This window comes from Erithacus rubecula (assembly GCF_903797595.1).
Source record: "Erithacus rubecula genome assembly, chromosome: 9".
Classification (NCBI taxonomy): domain Eukaryota; kingdom Metazoa; phylum Chordata; class Aves; order Passeriformes; family Muscicapidae; genus Erithacus; species Erithacus rubecula.
Window position 1 is genome coordinate 1,287,498 of NC_136660.1, and position 24,804 is coordinate 1,312,301.

Here is a 24,804-nt window from a genome sequence, read left to right on the forward strand (position 1 = left end):
TGGCTCTCATTCTTTATTCCTTTTTCCCCACTGAAGCAACATTCCCCTCATGAAAACTTTGGAATTTTTTTTTCATAATCATAAATTGAAAAATAGAGTAAATTCTCTTTCTCTCTTCCCTCTCTTTGTGGAACAAGGTGATTACACTCTTTTAAGGTCTCAGTATTTTACCAAGACATGGTACATGGAGATATTCTCAGGTTTTGGGAGACAAGGGAAGAGCCACTCATTTTTGGAGCACTGAACATTTCTCTTGTCCTTCTCAGTGTCTGCAGGACTCAGAGCAAGATCTTTTCATCAGGTGGTGGGTGGTACTTCAGACAAAGTCAGGGAGTTACATTTTCTTAATTGGTTCTGATGATTCAGCCTGGAACATGAATCACCCTGGACAGAGAGCTGGATGTTTCCAGGGTAGTAAGAGCCAAGTAATTTTAGTTTGCCCCAGAGGCTAAATTGATGTACAGATCAAGTTAAATTAATTTTTTTCTTTTTTTTCACACTCCCAACTGTTCATTTTTCTTGTTCTGACAGTTTTATTTACTGGGAGCCTAAAAGGTCTGTCAGCATGGACTGCCTGGGCATCCTGTCAGTGCCTGGAGGCAACACCTCCTCAACAGGTGCTCTGTGTAAAAATGTCTGCCTGGGTATTTGGCTTTTTGATTTACTTGGATTAGAACAGATTTCTGGTGTCCCCAGGAAGCTGCTTGGTCCTGAGCATGAGATCTGAACTTAGTGACTTTTTGGGGAGAGATTTCTCACTATGTCACAGGTTCTGCCTGCATTGGTTTGTGTCCATTGGAGAAAAGCTGGGCAAGGTGCCTCAGAAAAAGACTTTCTTAACATCTTGATGGTTAAAATTTTCAGGAGGAATTTCTGCATGGAAAGGGTGCTCAGGCCTTGGCAGGGGCTGCCCAGGGAGGTTTGGAGTGCCCATCCCTGGAGGTGTCCAAGGAAGGGCTAGAGGTGGCACTCAGGGCTCTGGGCTGGGGACAAGGTGAGCACTGGGCACAGCTTGGGCTCCATGGACTGGGAGGGATTTTACAACCTTAATCATTCTGTGATTAAAAACTTCATTTTTTTTTAAATTTTCTGGTGTGATTTTCAGTAGGAAGGCTTGCTTTGAGTTGGACACACATGGAATTCTCGCTGCTGGAGCCTTTGTTTCTTGTTTATCCTGTTGATGGTTGAACTGTGTGGGAAAGTTTGCTGCAGAATTTCTTGTTTTGTTTTGCACATCTAACATTTCTGCCAGGGTGGAGATGATCACTGGATCCTGTGCAGCTCTGAGGATGGGGATGCCCTGGCACAGATTTTAGAGAAGTTGTGGTTGCCCTTGGATCCCTGTAAGAGTCCAAGGCCAGGTTGGATGGGGCTTGGAGCAGCCTGGGATAGTGGAAGGTGTCTTCTTTTCCTTCATTAATTGACTGAGGTTTTGTAATTCATGATGTTTCACATTAGTTTTTTGTTTTTTAATGAAGTGTGTTTGAAGTGAGGCAAAGTTTGGGGATTTTCCCTCAGTTCTCACTGTTCAAAGCTTTGTTTGACCTGTTGTTCTTGGGTTAGTTAAAATTCAGTAGCTGGTTTTTTTTCAAATGAGGTGGAGAGTTTAGTTGAGCCTTCCATTGCACCCTTCCAAATTTGAGTGCGTGCTCTGGAGATTAAAATGCGCTATTAAGGACTGATTAAAACATAAAATTAAATTGTGTGTCATAATTTTAGCTCCAAGTTTAGATTAATTAAAAGCTAAATTGCCTATAACACCTTCCACTTTGATACTTCAGTGCCTTCCCATATGATCAGATAGAACTGGGAAGTTTAAACAGTCAACCAAGTACACTTTCACATGAACAATGAAAATTAAATAGTCAGGTTTGGGTGCTGCACCATTAGAATTACAAGAGACACTGGTTATGAGAAATCTCTTTGTGTTCTACCATGAAAGTTAATTTAAAGGGGAAAGAAGCACCCAGAATGAAGAATTTTAAGGAATTCCAATGTCTTAACCAGTAAAATCATGTATAAAGCTCTTTGGGAAGTGGTTCTATGTAGTTTTAGAGACTTAGAATTCACAAGTCACTTTAATACTTCTCTGTCTTTTTACTTTCCAGTAAACTCAAATTTCTAGTCAAATTTTAAAATTTCAGAAACTAAAGATTATTAGAGGGATTATTAAATAGTTTTCAAGGTGCTGAGTGACATTGAAAAGGAGCATTGAGGGATTGTAAAGTTAATTTTTCTGGGGCCAAGATATTTTGTATATAAAAGATGTTGCACATGCAGTCAAAGATACACTGGACATGCTTTCCTGATTTGTACTTTATTCTCATTTATTTGGGGCTTTATTTCATCTTGTTAAAGATTTTGGGTAAAATCTGGATGGATCTGGAGCTTCATGTCAGATGGTTTTTCCAATGCTGGCCTTTATTTCAATAAATCAGTCTGCAGGGAGGAGGACCCTGTCCCTTGTGGCTCTTGCTTCCCAATCATTAATTTTAACATAATTAATCTGTTTACTGAAGTTTGTCCCTCTCATGCACTGATTTTCTTCTCCGTAGAATATGCATCTGGCAAGCTGTCCTCCAGATTTATCACATGTGCTTCAAATGGTCTGAGGAACAAAATGAAGACATTTTTCCTTAAATGCCTGACTGTCCTTGAAGCCTGGGGCTTTGCAGCAGACAGCCCTGAGGGGAAATGGATGAGGAGTTTTTCCTCTGCTCTGGCTTTCAGCAAACTTCCATTTTCTTGCCCTTCAGGTAGGAAATGGGGTGTATCCTACTATGAGGTGGAAAAGAGTAGGAGAACCAGAGCAGATAGTGCTGAAAAGCATTTGAGGATTTTTTATTTGTTTTTTGGGGTTTTTTTAGCTACTCAACTGTTCCAAATGCTGCATTTTGTTTTCTATTTTTTGAAAACAAGCCGCCTGCTCACAGAAATGCTGGAATTCTGAAATGCTGCTACTTGTCTTTGTCCCTAGGGAAGAAACTGCTTTTGTATTGCAAACTTAGTGGAGCAGAAATTTATGAGCAGCCTGATTTATGCCCTTCTGTTGGGGAGGAGGGATTCAAGTAATTGGGAGCCTCTGGATGTAGAAACACTTACTTTGTTCCTTCTGTACATTGTGTGATGACTGTAAAATGATCTCCCAAAAATCCAGGGAGACGGACAAGCTCCAGAAGTGGCCCATGGGAATTTCATGGTATTAACAAGACCAAGTGCAAGGTCTGCCCCTGGGTCAGGGCAACTCCCAGGATCAATCCAGGGGATGAGCAGCTGGAGCAGCCCTGGAGAAGGACCTGGGGGTGCTGGGGGTGAGAGCTGGGACCCAGAACCCCCCTGTGCCCTGGGCTGAGCCCCCAGTGTGGGCAGCAGGGCAGGGGGGGATTCTGCCCCTGTGCCCAGGTGAGACCCCACCTGCAGAGCTGCCCCAGCCCTGGAACCAGCACAGGAGGGACCTGGAGCTGCTGGAGAGAGTCCAGAGGAGGCTCCAGGATGATCAGAGGGATGGAGCAGCTCTGCTGGGAGGAAAGGCTGGGAGAGCTGGGATTGTTCACCTGGAGAGGAGAAGCTTTGGGGTGACCAAACTGTGGCCTCCCAGTGCCTGAAGGAGCTGACAAGAAAGATGGAGAGACACAAGGAATGGAGTGAAAAGGGGAAATAGCTTCCCAGTGCCAGAGGGCAGGGATGGATGGGATACTGGGAGGAATTGTTCCTGGGAGGGTGGGCAGGCCCTGGCACAGGGTGCCCAGAGCAGCTGTAGCTGCCCCTGGATCCCTGGCAGTGTCCAAGGCCAGGCTGAATTAGAAACCAGTTTGTAACAAACAATAATAATTCTTACTCCTGACGTAACAGACGTTTCCTTTACTAGTGCCATAAATTTCCTTCTGCTGTTCCTTTAGGAAGTGTGGCCTGACAGTAATTAAGCAGTAATTGGTGTATGAAAGCAGGAGCTGTTCCCAGTAGCTAAGTATTGTTAGAAAATAATTTCATTTATCCGATGGTATTTCAGCAGTTCTAACCAATTTCAAGTTTATTATGTGCCATATGTCTGCCCAGCAGGACTTGGGATTTGGTTTAGCAAATGCAGTTGTGCTTTATTGAATGCTGGTATTAAAACCACCTTTTTTTGCTCTCCAGGGTACATTTTTCTTTCCCTCCCATTTATGTTGCTCTCTCCCAGCCTCTTCTGCTTAACTTTTGGTTCATCATCTCATGCTAAATTATTTCAGGAAGGGGAGGGCTGTGGTCACTATTTTTTGTTCCTTAAGGATGGGTTTTGGTCAGACCTGAGGAGCAGTGATGGCAGAGCTTAGCTAAGCATTTAGAAGTGTCTTAACTCTCTGCCACCAACTTGGCACATGAATGAATTACAACCATCATCTGCTGCTGCAGATCCATGGACCAATCTGACACAATATTTTGATTTTCCTTTATTTTCTTGTGCTTTCTGCTTCTTTTTTCTGTGGCTTAGTTTATGAAAGCCAATCTTGATGACGTTTGCACACATCCCTGACATGTACTTCAACTAAGTGGAGAATCCAGGGATTCTGCTCTCGTTTGGGAGCACAGGTGTTGAAATGACTCCTCTGTGGGAAGACAAATTTGTGTTTGTTGAGGAATATCCTGATAGCCCTTAACTGTTAAAAGCTGACTTTAAAAATCCCTTTCTACCCAAAAAAACTTTTGTTGCATCCCAGTGATGAATGACTGATAGAGAGGTTTAGCTCTTGGAACTATTAGCCATGGACTTAACCCACTGTGGTTGGTCTGTGCCCAGCATTCCTGCTGGGATTCATGTCCTCTCCTGGTGGGAGATGAGGAGAGCAGTGCTTTTCCCATCTCTGAAAGGTGTGGGGCACTCCCTGTGCTGTTGCAAGATGAGAGAAAATGCAGGAATGATTTCCCAGGGAAAGGTCACAGAGGTGTGTACATGGAAGGGATGAACCTAAAGCAGTGATGGTGAAATATTGAGAGTATCTCTTTTTCTTAAACATTTGGACTGTATTAAAAGACTTTTCAATTTCTTCACAGGAGCACAGGAGGAGGGGAAAACATTTTGTTCATTTTCCCTGGGAATTAGTCTCATGCTTTCCCCCATTGTTAAGATTTCATGAAATCTAGGGGAAATTCAGCAGAGACTTAATTATAGGACTGTAAATAATGCCTCTCTGAAGAATAACTAAGTGATTTCAGGACTCTCAGCCTGGAAAAGGAAGGACAGAACAAAGATATCATGGAGCTGTGTAATGACTGAAGGGAAAGAGGGCAAGGATTGATGATTCCCACCTTTTCCAACACAAGCACTGGGCTATCAACACATGAAAGAAATTGTTACTTGGCTTTTTTTGTAATTTCTTTTTTTTTCAACTTTATTTTTTGGTTCTAATGGTCTCTCTTTGTTTGGATACCTGATCAGTCATAGCTTTGTCCTGACTGATGACCTTTTTGTCTTTGTAAGGATGAAAAAATATTTCATGGGTAATTTAATTCTTCGAAGGTGGCTTCTTTTTCTTTTTTCCTTTTCATACAGCTGGTATGAAAACTTCTCAAATAGATGTTAGAACAAGGATTGTCGGATCAGATGTGGGGTATGAAAACTCTAAAACCTAAATTTTCTGCCTCTGTCCCTGTTCTTATTTCCAACATGCATGAAGTCAACGATGTTTTGGAAATAAAGCCAAAATTTTGCTGTATTGCAACCCTTTTTTTCAAATGTAAGAGGCTCTTAATTGTAGAAGGAAATTCATAGCAGCCAATTGATTCTAAAATCTGTGTTTTTCTTTGCCTCCTCTGAAGTAAGAATTAATTTGGTTTTTTAGAGATCCCACCTTCTGTTTTGCAATTTATCCATGTGTTAGGCTTTTTAAAATGGTGAAGAGAATTTAGTTTTAATACCAAGTTTATTGTCAGATTGGCAATTTAGTTAACTTTAGACAAAACTTTCATATGAAATAGGAATGGGCTTGGTGTCCTGCCACAAACCAAAATTACTGTGTGTTTTGGGACTCTCTGAATTGGATTTTAGCAATGTTGTGCTGAATTATGCCATGGAATGAGGGGAAGTGGCAGTGTTAAGATGATTTTTAAACAGCAGTGGCACTAGTGATTGGAATGATGAGTGTGGAGATATTTATGTGAAGTTTTTTTGCATAATGAGAAGGGAGTGAGTTATTGGGGGAGAGATAGCAATGATCCAGCTCATAAAGGCTGTGTGCAGGAGAATAATTTCATTAAATACTCGAGCAGATCAGTAAATCCATCAGCTGCCTTTTGCAGAGCAGTCACAGAGTTGATGTTCTTCTGGGAGGAATTCACCTCCTATTTCTTGCCTCCTCCCTCCACTCTGACGTTTTGCTAAATCAGTTTATTGCCTGGCAAAGCCTGCAAACAATGCTTTCCAAGGCAGTAAAGATCCCATCCACTTAGAGTCCTTTTCTGTTAATATCCTAAAAACACTGTCACTGATCCTTGGGATGGAGTGCAGCCTGTCCTTCCCAATCTCCTGTGGCCAGCCCAGCTCCCTGGGCTTCCCTGTCCTGCTATTCCCTTTACCTTAACAAGGATTTTCTGTGCTCTGCTTCCCATTTTTCCCATCAATCCACTGACCTGGCTTAGACTTTGGGTCTCCGTGACTTTGGGTTCTTTGGTATCAAAAGCTTTCTGTGTCAGTTATCTCCAAGAAGGAAAAAGAAAATTCCTTTAATAAATACCAGTTTCTGTGGAATTCAGCTTGAGGAAAGGAGGGAAATGGAGGAATGGGTATTAATTGATTCCAGTTTATACAGGTGAGACAAGGATTTGGTGTTGTGGTGAAAAATGGAGGGAAGATGTGATAAATTCAGCAGTGTTGGGAAACTCTGGTGCTCTTCAACTCTTTTGGATTATCCAGCAAAGTTTTAATTATCAGAATTTTGTACCCCATAAATATTCTTGGTGAGTGAATTCTGGTTTACATGAGCCAATTCTGAATTTGAAGTGACTGAAAACCTGGTATCTCTGCCCATGGCTTGGACATGGAGTTAGATGATCTCAAAAAGTCTTTCCCAACTCATTGTATGATTCTCCTGTAAGGAAAGCAAGATATCAGCCCTGAAATCCAGACTCTTTGAGCACTGCTTCCTCCTTCCAAGAATGTAGAAGGAGATTATTAATTTAGAGACAAAGAAATCTAGGACAGATGCTAAGAAATAGAGCAGTTGGGTCATTTTATATTCCTAATGAATTTGAAAATTTCATATCTTGTAAACCTTCCAGTGTGGAAGAGAGCTAGTAAAACATCCTGAGCAGAAAACTTTGATTCAAGTATTGTTTAACATTTTTGACTGGTATTTTCTATATTGGACAGCCTGCTCTTCAGGAGACTTCAGGGAATATTTGTATTTGGGAGGGAACTTGGGACAAAAACGGACGAACATTTAAATGTGTCTTTTTAAAATCAGCTCAATCTCAAATTCTTTTTCAAGCAATTCCAATGATGCTGAAAGTGGAGCACAGTTCCAAAGAGCAGCTGTGTGACATTGATGAATTTCCTGGTTTTCTGCTATAAAATGGTGGGGTTTGGGATGAGCTTTCCTCTACCACAACCTGTAGAAGACTTAAGATGCCTTGTGATTAAAAGTAATAAATGTGGTAAAAATTGGAGTGCTCAGTTGGGCAAAGACCTTTCCTTGTGAAAGTCTGTTCAAAAACTGAAACAGCAGAATTTTAATCCTAAAAGGGGACTTGAGCACAGAAACCCAACATCCACTTCCATAACTTCCCAGTGCCCCAAGGTTTCCTGGTGGGACATTTATTTGCCTGCATCAGCTGTGCTTGCAGCCTCGTGGGATGTTTGATTGCACACTAAGTGATAACTTAAAGATACAGACTTCCATTTCTGCCTCTCTGCAGTTGTTCTGTAAAGGTGTAGACAATGATTAAAGCATCAGGAGAATGGTTCATGCATAAAGGATTTGAAGAGGAACACAACAGAGCTTGGAAAACACTTCAATTCCAAGAGTGGAGAAGGCTCCTGTAAGCATGAATCCAGAGATTGATTTCAGTACAGGGAGAATGTGGTTTAGAGCTGTGATTGAGGTCTCCTGTGCTGAGGTGATTTATGGCCACCTTGCTAACAGAAGGTGAGAGTTGTTCCAGGGTAAATCTGCCTCTTAAGGGGGATTCTTAAGAGCTGCTGCCCTGCCATTCCAGTAGGTGTCCAGTCTAAGTGGCCTCTGAGGAGGTTTAGCCAAAGATGGGTTTTTACAAACTTTTTTTTTGCTTTTGTAACAGCCTCGCTCTCATTCTTTGCTTTCTTCCTTTTCCCCTTGACCTTTTAAGGTGGAATGGCAGAACCCAAAATCCTGGCAGGTTGTGCTTTAGGTCTTAATAAAACCTGTTCCTACCATCTGATGCCCTCAAGCTGCACTTAATGAGAAAACACTAAAAATTTAAACTTCAGAATCAGGGTAAGGCTGTTCAGAAGCATTGATGTCATTATTGTGATGTTCTCTACTTTTTTTGTGCCACCTCAGATTTGTCCTTGGGTCAAGTGGCACTGCTTCTGTCTGGATGCTATTTTGGATAATTTCCCAGAGGCTTCTTTACAGATTTTGCCTTGATTTTGATGGCTTCCCTCCGAGGCTAAACATCTTATTGTTATCAGGGCTTTTTGTCTTGAAAGATTTTTCTTCCCAGTTTTTCCCCTTGGGGAGGAATGCCTCACATCAGTTGTGTGAATCAGGAGTCAGCTCCAGGAAAAAGCTCTTTTCACTGCAGTAAAATATCCCAGAATCCCTGAGACTGGAAAATCCCTCCCAGCCCATGGAGCCCAAGCTGTGCCCAGTGCCCACCTTGTCCCCAGCCCAGAGCACTGAGTGCCACCTCCAGCCCTTCCTTGGACACCTCCAGGGATGGGCACTCCAAACCTCCCTGGGCAGCCCCTGCCAAGGCCTGAGCACCCTTTCCATGCAGAAATTCCTCCCAATGTCCAAGCTGAGCCTCCCCTGGCACAGCTTGAGGCCGTTTCCCCTTGTCCTGTCCCTGTTCCCTGGCAGCACAGCCCGACCCCCCCTGGCTGTCCCCTCCTGGCAGGGAGTTGTGCAGAGCCACAAGGTCTCCCCTGGGATGTCTTGTCACTTTTGGAATCAGGACATTGTTGAAACAGCTGGATTTAAGCCCAAATTTCCCAAAACCTAAGTACCTTATGCTCAGGTATAGAACCTTCCCTCTTCTCTATTGTGTGCTGAGGACCAAAGTGATGGAAAAGGTGCAAAATTCAGATTAGGTGAAGTAAAAATTTCTTACTCCAGGTGGTTTCTTCAGGTTAGAACAAGTGTAGAAAATTGTAAGGAAACTCACACTTCATTTATGGATTTATATATGTTTTACTCAATTTATATCACACGGGGGGCAAAATTAGCAATTAATTCAGCCATTAATCTTTTCTGTTCAGCTGCTATTCCTCTGATTCACTGCATGTTTTGGAGAGAGGAAATGTGTCCCTGAACCCTGTACCTGTGGTGAGGTGCACAGAAGTAGCTGGGGGTTCCCCCGTGGCTCAGCCAGGCAAAAGCCCTGAAGCATGGGATGTCCTTGTTTTAATCTGCATAATTAAATCTATTGTTGTTTGGAGAGGTAACAACTGGGAGTAGAGTGTTTTCTCTGTTCTGATGGCTTCCTGAACAAGCTCGAGTGTTTAGCTGATGTGAGAAAGATTCTTGCTTTTTTTCCTGTCTGTATTCCTCTAGGACAGAAAAATTACAGTGTCATGGGAAAAAAATTGTTGCTAAAGCAGCTTTGCTGATCAAGATTTCAGTTGATGTCTGTAATGTCTCTTTCTTGCAGCAAGTAATCCTTGGGAATTTTCCTTTTCATGTTTTAAACTGCCAGAGGGCAGGGATGGATGGGATATTGGGAAGGAATTGTCCCTGGGAGGGTGGGCAGGCCCTGGCACAGGGTGGCAAGAGCATCTGTGGCTGCCCCTGGATCCCTGGCAGTATCCAAGGCCAGGCTGGATGGGGCTTGGAGCAGCCTGGAATAGTGGGAGGTGGTACTGGGTGGGCTTTAATGTCCCTTCCAGTCCAATCCAGTCTGATTTCTGAGGTAGGGTTGGATTTTTTGGGGTTTCTTGAGTTTGACAGAGGAGTGCAAGGTCCCCCAGTGTCCTTCCTGAGCCCTTGTCCTTCTCGGGTGTCTCTTTTTTGAAGTGATGGCAGCAAACCCTTTAATGCTCCAGGGATTTTCTATTGTCCTACATAATGTCATTCTAATTCAGGCCTCTTCCTCTCCCTCCTAATGTTCCCCAGCATTTTGTTTACTTCAGCTTGGTACCCACAGCCACTCCCTGTGCCGCCTCCTCTGAGGGGAAAATAGATGAAAAGCTGACAAATTCCCAATCCCTCTCTGCATACATGAATATCTTATTTGTCCCAGCGTGCCTTTTTATCCAAATGAAGACTCCTCTCCCAAGCTGCCCAGGTACTAAATGCATTGAGATGCTCACAGAGCTGCTGACAACTCTGTTTGTAGCCAGGGCTGAACTCTGGAGCTGGCAGACTTTCACCTGGCACTTAATTCCATCCTCTGACACCTTCCCCTCCTCATCCAGCAGTAGTAGAGTGCGTGGGCCAGCTCATCTGGCCTCTTAGCTCGTACTTTTCTCTTGTTTTTAAAACTGAATTGCACTAAAATGGTGTTTCCCCCAGTTCAGCCTCTTATTTTGGACAGCCAACCAAGTACCCCTAATCTCAGGCCTGCCAATCCCATGGAACACGTGCCTGGGTTGAAAGACATCTCTTCTGACACTGAATGAAAACTAATTTTATCTTCTCATTTCATCTTTAGAATGAATGTTTCTTGTAATCCTATTGTTATGTTCTTGCTGTGGGTCTTTTTTGTCCCTCCCCATCCTGGGAGCCTCAGGACACTGTGGACAAAGCCCCAGGAGGGGACACATCACTGCTTACCTGTAGTTACCTGTCTGCTGCAATTTGCAGGAATGCCTCTTCCCCTTTTTCAAAGGAGCTGTCTCAGGATCATGTCCAGAGCTCCATCCTCTCTCCTGTAGGAATAATCATGACGTCCAAGTCTGATCCCCTCCCTGACTTCAGCAGTGAACAGGAATCTGTGCTGGGTGTCAGCAGCTGCTGTTTGGTGCCATTAACAGTCACGCTGGCATCTCTCAGGTTCACCCCTGTGGTAAAATTCCCTCTTGAAGTGCTGTGGACAGAGCAGCTTCCGAAGATTAATTGGCATTGCTCACTTTTCCACGGAAAAGGAAAGCCATGGCTCAACTGCCCAGCATGAGCTTTGTCTTCTGTGTTTTTCTTCCACCTGAATGCCTTGGGTACCCTCTCCTCTGTATTCTTGTCTGATTGTGAAGGATTTTTGTCCTTGCATCTCTGCTGCTGAACCTTGGGCTTGTTTATACTGCTGCAGGTAAAAGAGATCTCTTCCCTCATTTGTGAAGCTTGGTTTATTCTCACAGGATCCCAGGATGGTTTGGGTTGGAAGGGAGCTTAAAGCCCATCCATTCCCACCCCTGCCATGGGCAGGGACACCTTCCACTGTCCCAGGCTGCTCCAGCCCCATCCAGCCTGGCCTTGGGCACTGCCAGGGATCCAGGGGCAGCCTGCTCTGGGCACCCTGTGCCAGGGCTGCCCACCCTCGCAGGAACAATTCCTTCCCAGTATCCCATCCATCCCTGCCCTCTGGCAGTTTAAAGGCATTCTGCCCCATCCTGGCATTGCAGGTCCTTACCCAAGTTTCTTTTGGAGCTTCAGATGTTCAGCTCTGAAGCCTGAACCTGTGATAATGCCCTGGCAGGAATGTGGTGCCTCACTGATGTGCCATGAGAGGTCACTGAGTGTCCACGCTGTGCTGGCTGTTTCCAGCCAGTTCCATTCAACTTTACCAGCTCAACCTAATGTCTTCAAAACACCAGGTTTTAATGGAATTCATGGAAATGTCAGCTCAGTACCAACAAAAATATCAAGTAGGATGATGAAAAGTGAGTGAAAGAGGGGGAGAATGTTCTCAGGAGCCTGTGGATGTGTACAGACTGTCCATTCCTTGAGTGATCTCTGCATCTTTGAGTGCATTTCCTTGTTTTCTTTCGTCCATTCTCCCACAGCTGGCCTTAGAGACAAACTTGTGACCTTGTGTAGGTGTAAGGGTGCTGTTCATTTAAAGACTGTCAGAAAACAACGTTGGTTTTTTTTCCTTTATGAGATGTTACAGGAAATTGGTGAAACAATCTTATTTACTTTGACAGCTTTTGAAATTTGAGAATAGCCCACTTCTAAAACATACATTTGAGTGATGTGTTATTGCTGGGCTGTTAAGCTCTGGTGTTGGTGGTATTCCTGGATTTCTTTAATGGATCCTACTGCTACTTGCATATCTTAATAGTTTCATAAATATAAACATTAGTAAACCCATTTTTGCTGATCTTTTGGAGTAGCCACCAACACAGGCACTATGAGTAAAGTATCAAAAATAAACAATGACATGTTTCATGTGCAACAAAACATCTTAACCCATTCCAGGGGACGTGCTCAATTTACTGTCGGGAAATTTGCTGGAGTAATTTGAAATGCACAATTGAGGTTCTTGTTGTGGCTGTTCCCTCCACCTCAAAGTTTGCTGGTGATGATGTGGAATTGTCTCTGTTGCACAACACTGGAGTGAGGTGCAGTGCTTTTTTCTGGATTTCCCTACTTCTTAACCCAATCCTGTGCTGAGCCCCCAGTGTGGGCAGCAGGGCAGGGGGGGATTCTGCCCCTGTGCCCAGGTGAGACCCCACCTGCAGAGCTGCCCCAGCCCTGGAACCAGCACAGGAGGGACCTGGAGCTGCTGGAGAGAGTCCAGAGGAGGCTCCAGGATGGTCAGAGGGATGGAGCAGCTCTGCTGGGAGGGTTAGGATTGTTCAGCCTGGACAGGAGAAGCTTCAAGGTGACCAAACTGTGGCCTCCCAGTGCCTGAAGGGGCTACAGGAGAGATGGAGAGAGATTTTGGGCCAGGGCCTGGAGTGGTAGGACAAGGGCGAATGGCTTCCCAGTGCCAGAGGGCAGGGATGGATGGGATATTGGGAGGGAATTGTTCCTGCGAGGGTGGTAAGGCCCTGGCACAGGGTGCCCAGAGCAGCTGTGGCTGCCCCTGGATCCCTGGCAGTGTCCAAGGCCAGGCTGGATGGGGCTTGGAGCAGCCTGGGACAGTGGAAGGTGTCCCTGCCCAGGGCAGGGTGTGGTACTGGGTGGGCTTTAAGGTCCAACCCAAACCATTCTGGGATTCACACCCAGGACTGAGTTGAAGAGATTAATTTTATGGGCTGAGTTGGCTGAGCTCAGCAGGGCCTGAGCATGGTGGAATAATTGTCCTTTCCTGTGGATAGGGGGATGGATGAGAGGATTTACATGGTCTCTGCCAACCCAGCCATTTCTATACCTTTAATCTCTGGCATGTGTAGCCTACCTCCAGCCTGGAAACAGTGGTTCCCTGTAGCAGCCAGGAGCAATTTTACAATCCCTGTGCTTGAGCTTCTAGAGTCATCTCTGTAATTTTCTTCTCTCAAAAATATATTGTAAGATCCCACCTTTATCTCTCTTCTGTTCCTCTGGAGCCATTTCTTGCTGGATATTTGACCAAGGAGATACTTGAGCGTATATCAAACCCACATGTGGGTGCTTGAATCCATCCCCAGCAGCTCTGGTAGGCACTTAGTGACAGCTGTCTGTGGATGAGTGCCCTGTGCCCATCCTGGTGTCCCAGCACATGGGCACAGCCTGCACACCCCAGCTCTGAGCACGTGAATAACCCACAGATCCAGCAGAACAACAGAAGCTGGGAATGCCACATCAGTTGCTGCATTCAGCAGTAGGCAGAAGCACTTCTGAGAGTCTGGAAGGCTAGAAGAGGATTTGCTTGGGAGGCCAAGTGTCTTGGCATAGCCATCCTGGGTGATGAGAGCCCTGGGTGTTCTGTATTTTAAGGAAAGCAGGGATCCAAAAAATCCAGGAAGTCAAATGCTGAGTGTTGGGGGTTGATGATCAGCGCTGAGGTGTGAGGATGGAGAAACAAAGGTTCAGGAGATGGATTTAAGTGACTGCCAGAGGGCTGAAAAGCAGCTGGAGGGATGAGGAGATTCAGAAGGTGAAATGGTTAAATGGAGATGGATAAATCATAGAATCATAGAATGGTTTGGGTTGGTTAAAGCCCATTTAATCCCACCCCCTGTCATGGGCAGGGACACCTTCCACTATCCCAGCAAGCTCCAGTCTGGCCTTGGACACTTCCAGAGATGCAGGGGCTGCCACAGCTGCTCTGGGACAGTGAAGAGAGGGAAGTGATTCCAACTTGAAAATGTCAGAATGTGAGTAAAGATTTAAGTGCTTCCTTTTCCTCCTGGTCAACAAGCTTAGAAATCAATCCAAGCATAATCAAAACATGTAATTGCCTCATTTATGTTCAATGCCTATTAAGAAGCGACAAGAGGGATTTTTAAGGGTAAGATCCCCAAAAAATACTGGGAAGGAAAATCATGGAGCAGAGGAGTGAAAGTGTGCTTGAGGCTTGAGAGATGTGGTGTCAGATCAGGGAAATCTTGGAGAGCAGAAGGGCATAATGAAAATCTGGCCTAGGACTCCATTAACAGACTCCAATCCAGCTGTCCAGGCTGAGGACGCTTCTCAAGAAAACTGATGAGGTGAGAGGGGGGGTCTAAATAAACCAGGCTGGATATCTGAGGTTGTTTGTATTGAAGGCTCCTTGTGTATGTGGTTCAGGGGTTAAATAAATAATCTGTGATTTAAGTGCAGAATGTGGTCACTGGTAATGCACAGCTCTTTTCTAGAAGAGAAACCCGAATTTCTGTGAAATTACTTAATTTAGGCTGGGCTCTGCTGAGGAGCCTGGTCCCTGGAGGGTAAAAGTCACAAGGGGAGTGTGCCTGGATTACTGGGGGTTAATAGCAGGTGGGCACTGGTGGCAGAAGGAATGTTTGGGATTTATTGGGAGTGTCCCAAAGGTGTGGAGGAAGGCAGGCTGGCTCCTGTGCAATAATGGGATGTACATTTGTTTTTTAGGGGACATTTGAATCCTGGTGCAGACTTATGGCAGCTCTTTGGTTTACCCAGCTTTACTGTTTGGCATGTGGCCTAACTTGTGGCCTGGTAATCTCCAGTACCAAAATCTTCAAATGCTTTTGGGAGTGGCTGGATGAAATCTCTGCTCAGGGGTGTGCACATGTTAATTCTGATATGTCATGCAGTGAGCTACTCAAACACAGCTCCTGCCACTACTCTAGGGTGTTTTTAGCACTACTCCTGATGTAGTGACTACAGGCAAGCAGAAACACTCATTTCTAAAAAACTGACAGTTTAGTGTATTTATTTTTATGAAATTTAAATAAAATCCTCTCGGATAAGGGAGGAAGAAATGTATAAATTCTACTTGAAAAATGTCATTTTCTTCAATAAATGAATGCACTTAACTTAAATCCAATTAAATTTAATTAATCTGGGTCGTGTTTGTTGTCCAGGTTTAGTTTGGGATGTTTCTGTTTTTAAAACACCAGTCACTTTTTCAGCCATAAAATGTGGAGACAGTTCCTGGTGTCCTGCAGGGAGCACTCAGAAGGGCTCTTGACAAAATATATCCTGATGTCAAAGGGATTTTACCCCTTGGATTCTCTCCTCTGTGTTACATAATCTCAGGATCCTTGGAGAGAAACTGCTCTGGCAAAGGGGAGATGGAGAAGTATTTGGGATGGAATCCAACACTCTCGCAGTAAAAGCAATAAAACTGATCTTTGGACTTTTCTATTTAATGATATTTTCATTATCAACACTTTTAACTTTAACTCTCTGTGCATATTTTGTGAAAACAAAGGTTATTGAGGAACAAACCGAGCTACTCCTGCCTAATATGGGTTGTATTGCTTTTAATCTTTTTATGTTAATGTCAATTTTCAGCTGAAGTCTCCTGGCTCTTATATCAAGTTTAGGATATCTTTGCTCTCTTTTCTTTCTGGAGGTACCATCTGCACAGCAGGAGTGCCAAATGAACAGTGTCCCAGCCAAGCAGCTTCTTTTGTGACTGAAAACCTTATGTGAAAACAATATTTTATAGGTTTGTCTTTTATAACCGTACAGAGGGGTTGGAAACAAGAATAAAATAATTCATAATGCATGAAAAAATGGGGTTTGTGGACAGGAAAGAACAATGAAAGAGATGTAATCCTGTTAATCCATCCAATAGCAGCTTTCCTTGTTGAAAAGACAGGACATTAATCACCACTAGTGATGGAAGCAGGAAACAAAAATGCTTATATCTCCCTTCCTAAGTTATTCCAGAAAGCTTTTTTTCTATTTTTGTGAGCTCAGTTGAGTTTTCTCTGTGCAAACCTTCCATCTATATATCAGTCTTCTTTGCTCAGTGGGAATCAGCAGCATTAAATATTTTAATCCTTTTAAATTATCATCCATAGGATGTTCTGCTGGCAGGAGGGAAGAAAAGTACTCCTGGAGTGTCTGGAGAGTTTCCCTACCCACAGCAGAGGTTGGAATGAGATGAGCTTTAAGGTCCCTTCCAGCCCAAACCATTCTGGCATTCTCTGGCTACCACTGGTCCATAAAGATGGAAAATAAACAACTTTATAATTGATGAAAACTGGAAAATAGCTGGTTTGGGGGGGTGCAAAACTGAAATAAACTTAGAGATTTCCGCAATAAAAAGCGGCTTTGCAATTAACTTTTACATTGCATCTTTCCCAGCCAGGCCTGGGGCAGCTGTGGTGTTCTCACTGAAGTTTGACATTACTTTTTTGAGCTGTTACTGAGGCTTTACTTTGGCCTTGTAGTGGCATCTCATCGACTCCTAGAGAGTAATTTCTACAAGAAAGGCACAGAAAAAAAACAGGATTTAAGAGTGGGGCAAGGAAAGGAACAAAACCAGTAGTCCCTAGAAGAATGGGGGCAAGCAGGAATATTTGAAGATGAATTACTTGAATGTAGATACAGAGAAAATGCTGAGGAATTTCAAATTGCTGGTGAAATTTGACTTCAGATCATCATATAAATGGTCATTGTTTTTTCCTTGTTTTTTCCTTGTTTTTTCCTTGTGTCTTTGCTTTCAAAAAAATGCTGCCTCCAATTGAGGGTAAAAACTCAAGAGCTTGAAAACACAAGGACAAGGGACAGATGCAGCATCAGTGTCCCACTTTTTTAATGTGTTTTTTTTTTTTATGTGGAACAGACCCAGCAGCTGGGAGAAGGGAATTGAGGTTTGATCTTGAATTTTCATCTTAAAAATCTTCACGTTCCTGAAAGGTCTTATCCAGGGAGAAGAGGATGATAAAATCCAACTCAACTGTGCCAGTCCCAGATCATGAGAGCACTTTAATAGGATTGAGTAAATCCAAGAGTCCATAGGCTGAAATACTCATGTATTAATTGCTCAAGAAGTGTTGGTGAAATAAAAGCTGGAGTAGTGTTTGGATTTTTGGAACCTGCAAAGCCGGAGAAAGAGGTGGATTTGCACTGTAAATTATTCACTGTAGCACTAGCACAGCCAAATATTTGCTTATGCTTGAATAATTCTTCAGGAAAGCATTTAAGCAGATATTTGACTTCAGCAAACAGAGTTAGTCACACTTGCAGCTGAATCAGAGCCAGAACTGGTTTTGACTCCAAGGTGAAGTTTTTCTTTCCCTGGCTGGAGGGGGCTGTGAGATGGGATCTGAGACTGGGCTTGGGAGAGAGGCTGTGGGCTGATACTCACCTTTTCAGGATTTCCCAAGCTACCTTTGGTGATTGCTGAGCCAGAATTAAAGTTTGCTTTTCTGTTTAAGCCCCAGGTGAGGGTGTTTTTCAGCAGATGTGCCCCAGCATGAGAGGGGCTCAGAGCCTGGGTATGGGAGGGAGCTTGTGGGGTCAGATTCATCTTCCCAGGATGTCCTGAGCTATCAGAGGTGATCCCTGAGCTGGAATTAGGTTTGGTTTTGTGGTTAAGCCTCAGGTGAGGGTGTCTTCCAGCAGATGTGCTCTGGATGTTCACCCCCAGTAAGAGGGGGTCAGGACTTGCTCATCAGAAGTAACCCCCAGAGGTATTTCATGGAATTCATGGTTATGAATTCCATACCATGTGAGGAGACTTGAGTGTTGAACAGCATTGTGAGACAAAACAAGAGTTTGTGAGTTCTTTTGTGTGTGTCTGTTCTGTGGTTAAATCATCTTTTAGAAGCTTTTTGCTCGTGCTGGCGCTTCAACAGAATTGTTTGGGTGACAAAAGCATTTGGGGCACAATTTTTAATTAACTGGAGTTTTAACCAAGGAGAACTGTCAGACTCTAAAGCAAATTTTCCTCCTTTTTGGCTTCTGTAAGAGGTATTTTCCTGCTCTTTTAGTGGCATTTCTGATTTATTATGGCAACAGTTCTCCAGAATAAGAATTTGCACTCCCTGTTTTATATCTACAAACTTTAGGAGAGTTCAGCTGATCAGTAATAAGGATGAACTGTATAAAAAATCAGCCCACTACAATTTTTGCTGTGTTAAAACAATTCAGTTGTATCAACCTTTAGAAAATAAATACTTTTAAAGATTTATCACAATTGTAGGGTGCAAAGAGCATTCCCATTAAGCAAAATGGGGCACTCTTGACACTTGAAGGAGTTCAGGCTTGTTGTGAAATAATAGCACAGATAAACGAGTATTTCATTCCTTTCTAAATGCTGAGTTACTTGGCCAGCCACAGCAGTTTCTCAGTTTTTGACTTCAAAAGAACACTGCTTTTGATTTGAGGCCTTAGAGAAGGCTTCTGAATTTGAGTGATAGAGTTAGAATCACTGGTGTGTAGTCAGAATAGAAGTGTGTAATATCACATGGTGAAAAGCTTGGAATTTAGGATACAGTAATAGATACAGAACAAGATGAAAGTTCCTGGGTCTTCCTTCTTGTTCCTCCTTCTTAGTTTGAAGTGGTACTTTTTTAATTGGATATTTAGTACTGCAGTGCAGGTCACAGGTGTTTGGTTATTGGGTCAAAAGTATAAATAATATAGATGTTAGTTTTTAATTGAATAGTTGGCCTTTAAAAGACCTTGTAACTAGCTAAATCTACCTCCATTTTCTCACATTTGGCTTGTTAGCTGAAAGTATTGCAGAACTCTCTGTACTTTAGATAATAATTAATAAATGTCTTGGTTTGAAGGACAGGTATCTGCCAATAAAGGCAGAAACTTCTCTTTGAAATGGAGAATGTAAAGTCCCTCCCTCCAAATTATTATAATTTTGAAATTAAGGGGCTCTCAGGCAAAAATATGGGAATTAGGAATAACAGTTCCTTACTAGGAAAATTAAAATAGAAATACAGTATTACAAAGAACAGTCCTAAAATACTGACAGAGTCAGAATCCAAGCTGACACCCCATCAGTCAGTCAGGGTGTTGGCAGCAGTCCCATTCAATGGTGGCTGCATCCTCCTGCAGTGGCAGATGTGGTTCAGTTGGAGCAGTGCTCCTGTAGAAGGTGCAGTTTTCCTCTGAAGGTCCAGGGATGATGTGGAAAGGTCCAGCTTTTCTCTGGAATCCAGTGGAAAGAAGGTACCTTGCTGTCTAAAATATCAGTTTTTCTCTAGGTAGGAAAGGCTTGGCTCCTCCCCCTGGCTGGAGCATCTCCCAGTGGGATGATGTAATTTTATCAATCATGCACTGGGACTCAATGTCCCAGCAGCAGATGATATCTCCTGGAGGGAGGATGGGTTGTGGAAAAGATAAAGATGATTGTCCCAGCTGGTTTAAAGATGGCCCATTAGCAGATAATATGTGCCAGGAGATCAGGGTCACTGCCCCACCCACTTCAACAGATGGTGATAGAATACACATTTCTGGCCACATTCTGTATTGCAACCCAAGACAATAAACAACCAAGTCAGAACAAGAAAATCCATCTCTTGAGTTTCAATCCTGACTCTGAGTAAAGGCAGAAGAGAAAAGAAGCCAGCCAATAATATGTGGTACCACTAATATGTAGCCACTAACATGGCCCAAAATTTAGCCTTTCTTTTTTTTTTTTTCCCCATTGAATTCTTTCAAGTAGTCAAGAATGATGTGCAGCTGCTGGAGTGAATCCAGAGGAGCCATGGAGATGCTCCAGGGCTGGAGCCCCTCTGCTCTGGAGCCAGGCTGGGAGAGCTGGAGGTGCTCACCTGGGGAATAGAAGGCTCCACGGAGAACTCAGAGCCCCTGCGGGAGCCTAAAGGGGCTCCAGGAGAGCTGGAGAGGGACTGGGGACAAGGGATGGAGGGGCAGGACAGAGGGAATGAGTGCAAAGTTTTAAATCCTGTAATGACATCAGATCTAAAAGTAAACAATTATTGAAAGTTACTGCCATATTATTGTTCCTTCAAATATATTCAAAGTGCTTGGATGTAATAACTTATATTTAGATTGGTTTTGTTTTTAATTTACCTTTATCACCTCTTAAAATTTAAAATTAGAATATTTTTCAGGAAAATACTGAGTCTCTTGGACATTTTGTGTGCTTTTACTTTGCAGATCTTTCTGCTGTCATCAATTTATAATTGTTCCTTGCCCTGTCTGGAGTTCAACCTTATTTCTTAGAGGCTGTCAACCTTTTGGCACTTTGTGGTAAATTGTGATTTGTTCTGAGCTATTTCCAAGTTAGCAGAATCATTTGAACTTAATGGTCTCATTTTCTGTGCTTTATACTCCTGGCTTTTGGTGGGTTTGTTTGTTTAGGGTTTTTTGTTGTTGTTGTTGTTGTTTTGGTGGGGGGTTTTTTGAGGGGGGGTGTGTTTTTTTTTTTGTTTGACGGGTTTTTTCTGGTAAAAATTGAAGGAAAAAAACAGGATTTTTTTTCTGTTGTAGTTCAGTTGCATAGAGTGCTACTTATTCTGGGAGCAGCAGTATTGCTATCCTTGTGGTTTAACTTGACATTTCATCAAAATCAAAAATAAATCTGTCAAGATTCCATCCTAAAAATCTCTCAGGAGCAGACTCCACTCAAGGGTGTCAGCTGAGCTCTGAATAACTTTCTAAAATAGAACATTGTGATTGGAGAGATGGATTTATTTTGTTTTTCAAGGTTGTAAAATCAAATATCAGAGGGCTCAGAAGTGAGTTTTTGCACTTCTTTTTAGGTCTGGTAACACCTAAAATCTGTGTTTGGATGGGATATTCCTAAGACTGACCTGAAGGCACCAAGAGTTTCCTGAACTTCTGTATTCTGGAATTTGAGGTGTAAAAGATTGGAGGCAATTAAAATCACCTAATGGAATAACACTTCTTAAAGTGGACAAGCAGCTGAGCCCAGTTTCTTTGGGAACTTTTGTTAACAGGGGAGGAAGTAGTGGTGAAATAGTGAAAAGTTCCCATCCCCAAAATTCCCAGGAGGTTTGATGATGATGACCAATTGGAATCTGTTTGGATAATGTGGAAACAGCCTCGATTTCCAGGTAGCCAGCAAGAATATATCTTTTTAAAGTAATTTTGTTTTTTTTTTTTTTTCTGAAGGTGCTGTTGCAAATTCCAGAATGACTTTGGAATGGGTTAAGTGGAAGTTGGGATGACAGTTACTAAATGAGCATTTTGGGAAGGAGAAGGGAGGGAAAAGGCTGTTTTGAGTAATTCTGGTCTCCTCTCACATGGGGATAATAGCTGTGTTGGGAAGAGCTTGGCATTCTTGGAGCTGTCTCTAATTTCCTTCTCTGTCACAAATTTGAGCTGTTGGGGTTTCTCTCTCCTCTCTGAGGTTGCTCCCTGCACTTCCCTGAAAGAAGCTGATAGTGAGGAGAGGGGAGTTGGGCCTCTTCTCCCAGGGAATAGGTGAGAGGATGAGAGGAAACAGCCTCAAGATGAGCTGGGGGAAGGTTGGAGTGGATATTAGGGAAAGGTTCTTCATGGAAAGGTTTGCAAAGGGCAGTGGTGGCATGTGTGGATGTGGCATTTGAGGACATGGGTTAGTGATGACCATGGTGGTGCTGGTTGGACTTAATGACCTGAATGGTCTTTTCCAACCTTAAGAATTCTGTGACTCCACAATTCCCTGCTGGAGTTTGGACAGAAATAGCTGTAGAAGGGCAAGGAAAGAGAAGGAGGAGAGAGGAGGAAGGAATGTTCTTCACATGGCTTGAATTCCTGGGTTCTGTGACCTGGAGCTTCTCTGTCAAGACAAAAACTGCTCTGAAATGGAAAAGAACAGTCCCATGATATCTGTGCTGGGATTTCACTTGAAGTTCTACCTGGAATTGCTGCCTGTTGCAGCCTGCTGCTGGATGGGTTGGGAAGTGTCCAACCTGAGGAGAGGTGGAGATTGGAAAAGTCTCTTTCCACTCTTAACACCCAGATGAGAAGCAGAGCAACATAGGGGGTGTAGAATTTGAAATTATTTTTCTGCTGCCCTTTATTTCTTCAGAATATTGGTATTAAAATCCAATGAAGTCACCTGCAATCCATGGCTTTTACAAAGAGAAAAGGAGCTGTGCTGGGTGTGAGAGAGCCTCATAAATCACAGGGTAGAATCACTGAATTTGGCAAAAACCTCTGATTTCCTGGAGATTCCACCCATGTGAACTGTCCTGCAAGCAAACTAAATATATATACATATATTTAATACATATTGTGAACCACCTAGGATCTTTAAATACTTGAGTAAATATGGGCCACTCAGTCTGGGTTATTACAATTCCCTACTAGCTCTTCTTCTCCTGTGGAAAAAAAACCCACAAGTTTTCCTTGAAAACTCATGGCATACAATTCTTTACAAGTTTGCTTGATTTTTAATAAATGCAGCTCGTTTTTTATACAATAACTTGGTTTATATTGCTGAAAATCTCTTCATTCCATGCTCCTGTCACTGTATTTATCTCAAACTTTTTTAATTTGAAGGATATTTTAAAATAATTCAGTTCTGGGCTGCAGAATTGTGCTAATTGTTTTTATTGGAACCATGAACCAGAGCTTTTTTTAAATTTCTAATGTTCCTCACTCTAGGTATGCTCTGGAGTTCAACCAGACCTGTCTTGGGGATTTTAGCTGGGGATTTTTTTGTTTGTTTGGGTGGTTTTTGTTTCTTTTGGGGGTCTAGGGGGGAAGGGAGAGGATTGTGGGGTTTTGGTTTGGGTTTTTGTTTTTCTTGAGGGGTTTCTTTATTTTTTTGTTTGCTTTTTGGGTTTTTTTGTTTGTTTTGCTAATTTTTGGTGGTTTTTTGCTGTTTGTTTGTTTTTTCTTTGTTTTTAAATTTTTCTTTGTTGGTTGTGGGGGGTTTTTCGATCTGGTATTGGTGGTGTTTTTCTCATTTTCCTGGACACAACCCAAAAGCCTGTGTCCTTAAAGAAGGCCAACCTCAGGCATCATTCCCATTTTTCCTAGGCAGTGCCTTTGAATCCTAAGTCACTCTGGCTTTTTGCAGTGAACCCTCATTTTAATCAGAAATTTCTTTGCTACAGTTGCTTCTCCAAAGTGCTTGAAAGCAGGAAGGATAGCATAAATACTTTATTGCTGGAAGATTATGGAAATCAGGCTTTGTTTAAGCCAGAACCTTGCATTTTCTTGAGCTGGAGGGCTGTGCATGCACAGTTACAGAGTTAATGAGTACACACATCTTGATTAATGCTAATGGACTTCTCCTTCCTTATTTTATTTATTTTTTGTACCTGAAACAATGCCATGCTCTTAGAGACTGAATATCCCCTATGTAGCTACCTGTGAAAGAGTTTGTAGTGGCTCAGCTTTGTGCAGGTTGAGTAATAAATGTGTCCAATCCCTCTTTTCCAGCTCTGCCTTGAGTGAAGTTTGACAGAAAATGATCCAGCAGCTTTGTCTCTGGAAATGGTTCACACTGGGGACAGCACTTGCTGCTGTCCTGGCATGGGCTCTGGCTCAGAATGATGAAGGTAAGGGCTTGGCTGAGGGGATGGAGCTGTGGGAGGGCTGGGATGCCTCTGGAATTTCGTTGGAATGTTTCTTCCCCCCTCCCAGAATTATTACTTGAAGAACTAGTTTGGTAGGAAAAGCGATTACATGAAAGAAAGGTCTGAGTGTGTTTTGTGTTTCATGGCTTCAGCTTCTACTGATGATTGCATTTTCTGAAGCTGTTGATTTACCAGGCAAGATAAAATCTAAAGTTATGATTATTCAGTGTTGGGCTCGAGCATAAAATTGGTTTTGTCTTATTCATTGTGAAAGCTTTAACTGTAAACTTTGCTTTGTTTGTAAATCAGCAGTTGTGTGTTGGAGTTTGAGAGAATTGTTAATGACCAGAAACTTGGGAAAAAATCCACAGTGAGGATTTTCCAGAGAAACAATACTTCAGGAACCCTGAAACTATGGCACCAGTAGCTCGTGTTCCTCCTCAGATCTTGGTTGAATTTAATTAAAAGACGCCAGAAATGTGTCCAGCCAGTGATCTCTGGTAATTAAAAGTTACAGCCCTGGATAACTGATTAGGGTTTATTCTTTTGAACAATTTAACAGCACTGAAGGGCAAAGTCTGTCAGAGTTGTTCCTGAATACTCTTGGGAATAATGAGTGGGATAAGTGAAAACAGTGTGGTTTCTGAATGTCTGTAATGAAGTTGCTCATTATCCATGGCACACCATGTGGGTAGAGCTGTAATTGCACAAATTTATGACTTTGGCATCTGGATTTTGGTTTAGAAACGTCTATTTTGTCAGTTAGGAAGTAAAGTAATTTTGCTTTCATGGGAAGTCTTCAATCCTGCTTGAATTATGCTTTGTTTTTTGCTATCAAGTCAAAAGTCTGTGTTTCTTGCTCTCCTAATTGCTCTCCAAATGTCCTTTTACTCCCT

General features: G+C 42.8%; 1 protein-coding gene across 9 annotated transcripts in view; it reads left to right on the top strand.

Moving 5' to 3' along the window:
* The window catches only part of PCDH15 (protocadherin related 15), a gene marked incomplete at its 3' end in the record, with an annotated part of 626,608 nt that overhangs the window by 355,502 nt on the left and 246,302 nt on the right, over window positions 1-24,804 (top strand). For 8 of the 9 annotated variants that reach the window (XM_079312511.1, XM_079312506.1, XM_079312514.1 and 5 more), the window contains one exon: window positions 23,772-23,890. In XM_079312511.1, coding sequence (XP_079168637.1) covers window positions 23,800-23,890 — 91 coding nt within the window. In that variant the 5' untranslated portion in view covers window positions 23,772-23,799. Of the gene's footprint in view, window positions 1-20,531; window positions 20,625-23,771; window positions 23,891-24,804 lie in introns of those variants that run through there. The other variant, XM_079312509.1, reaches the window with a different exon arrangement.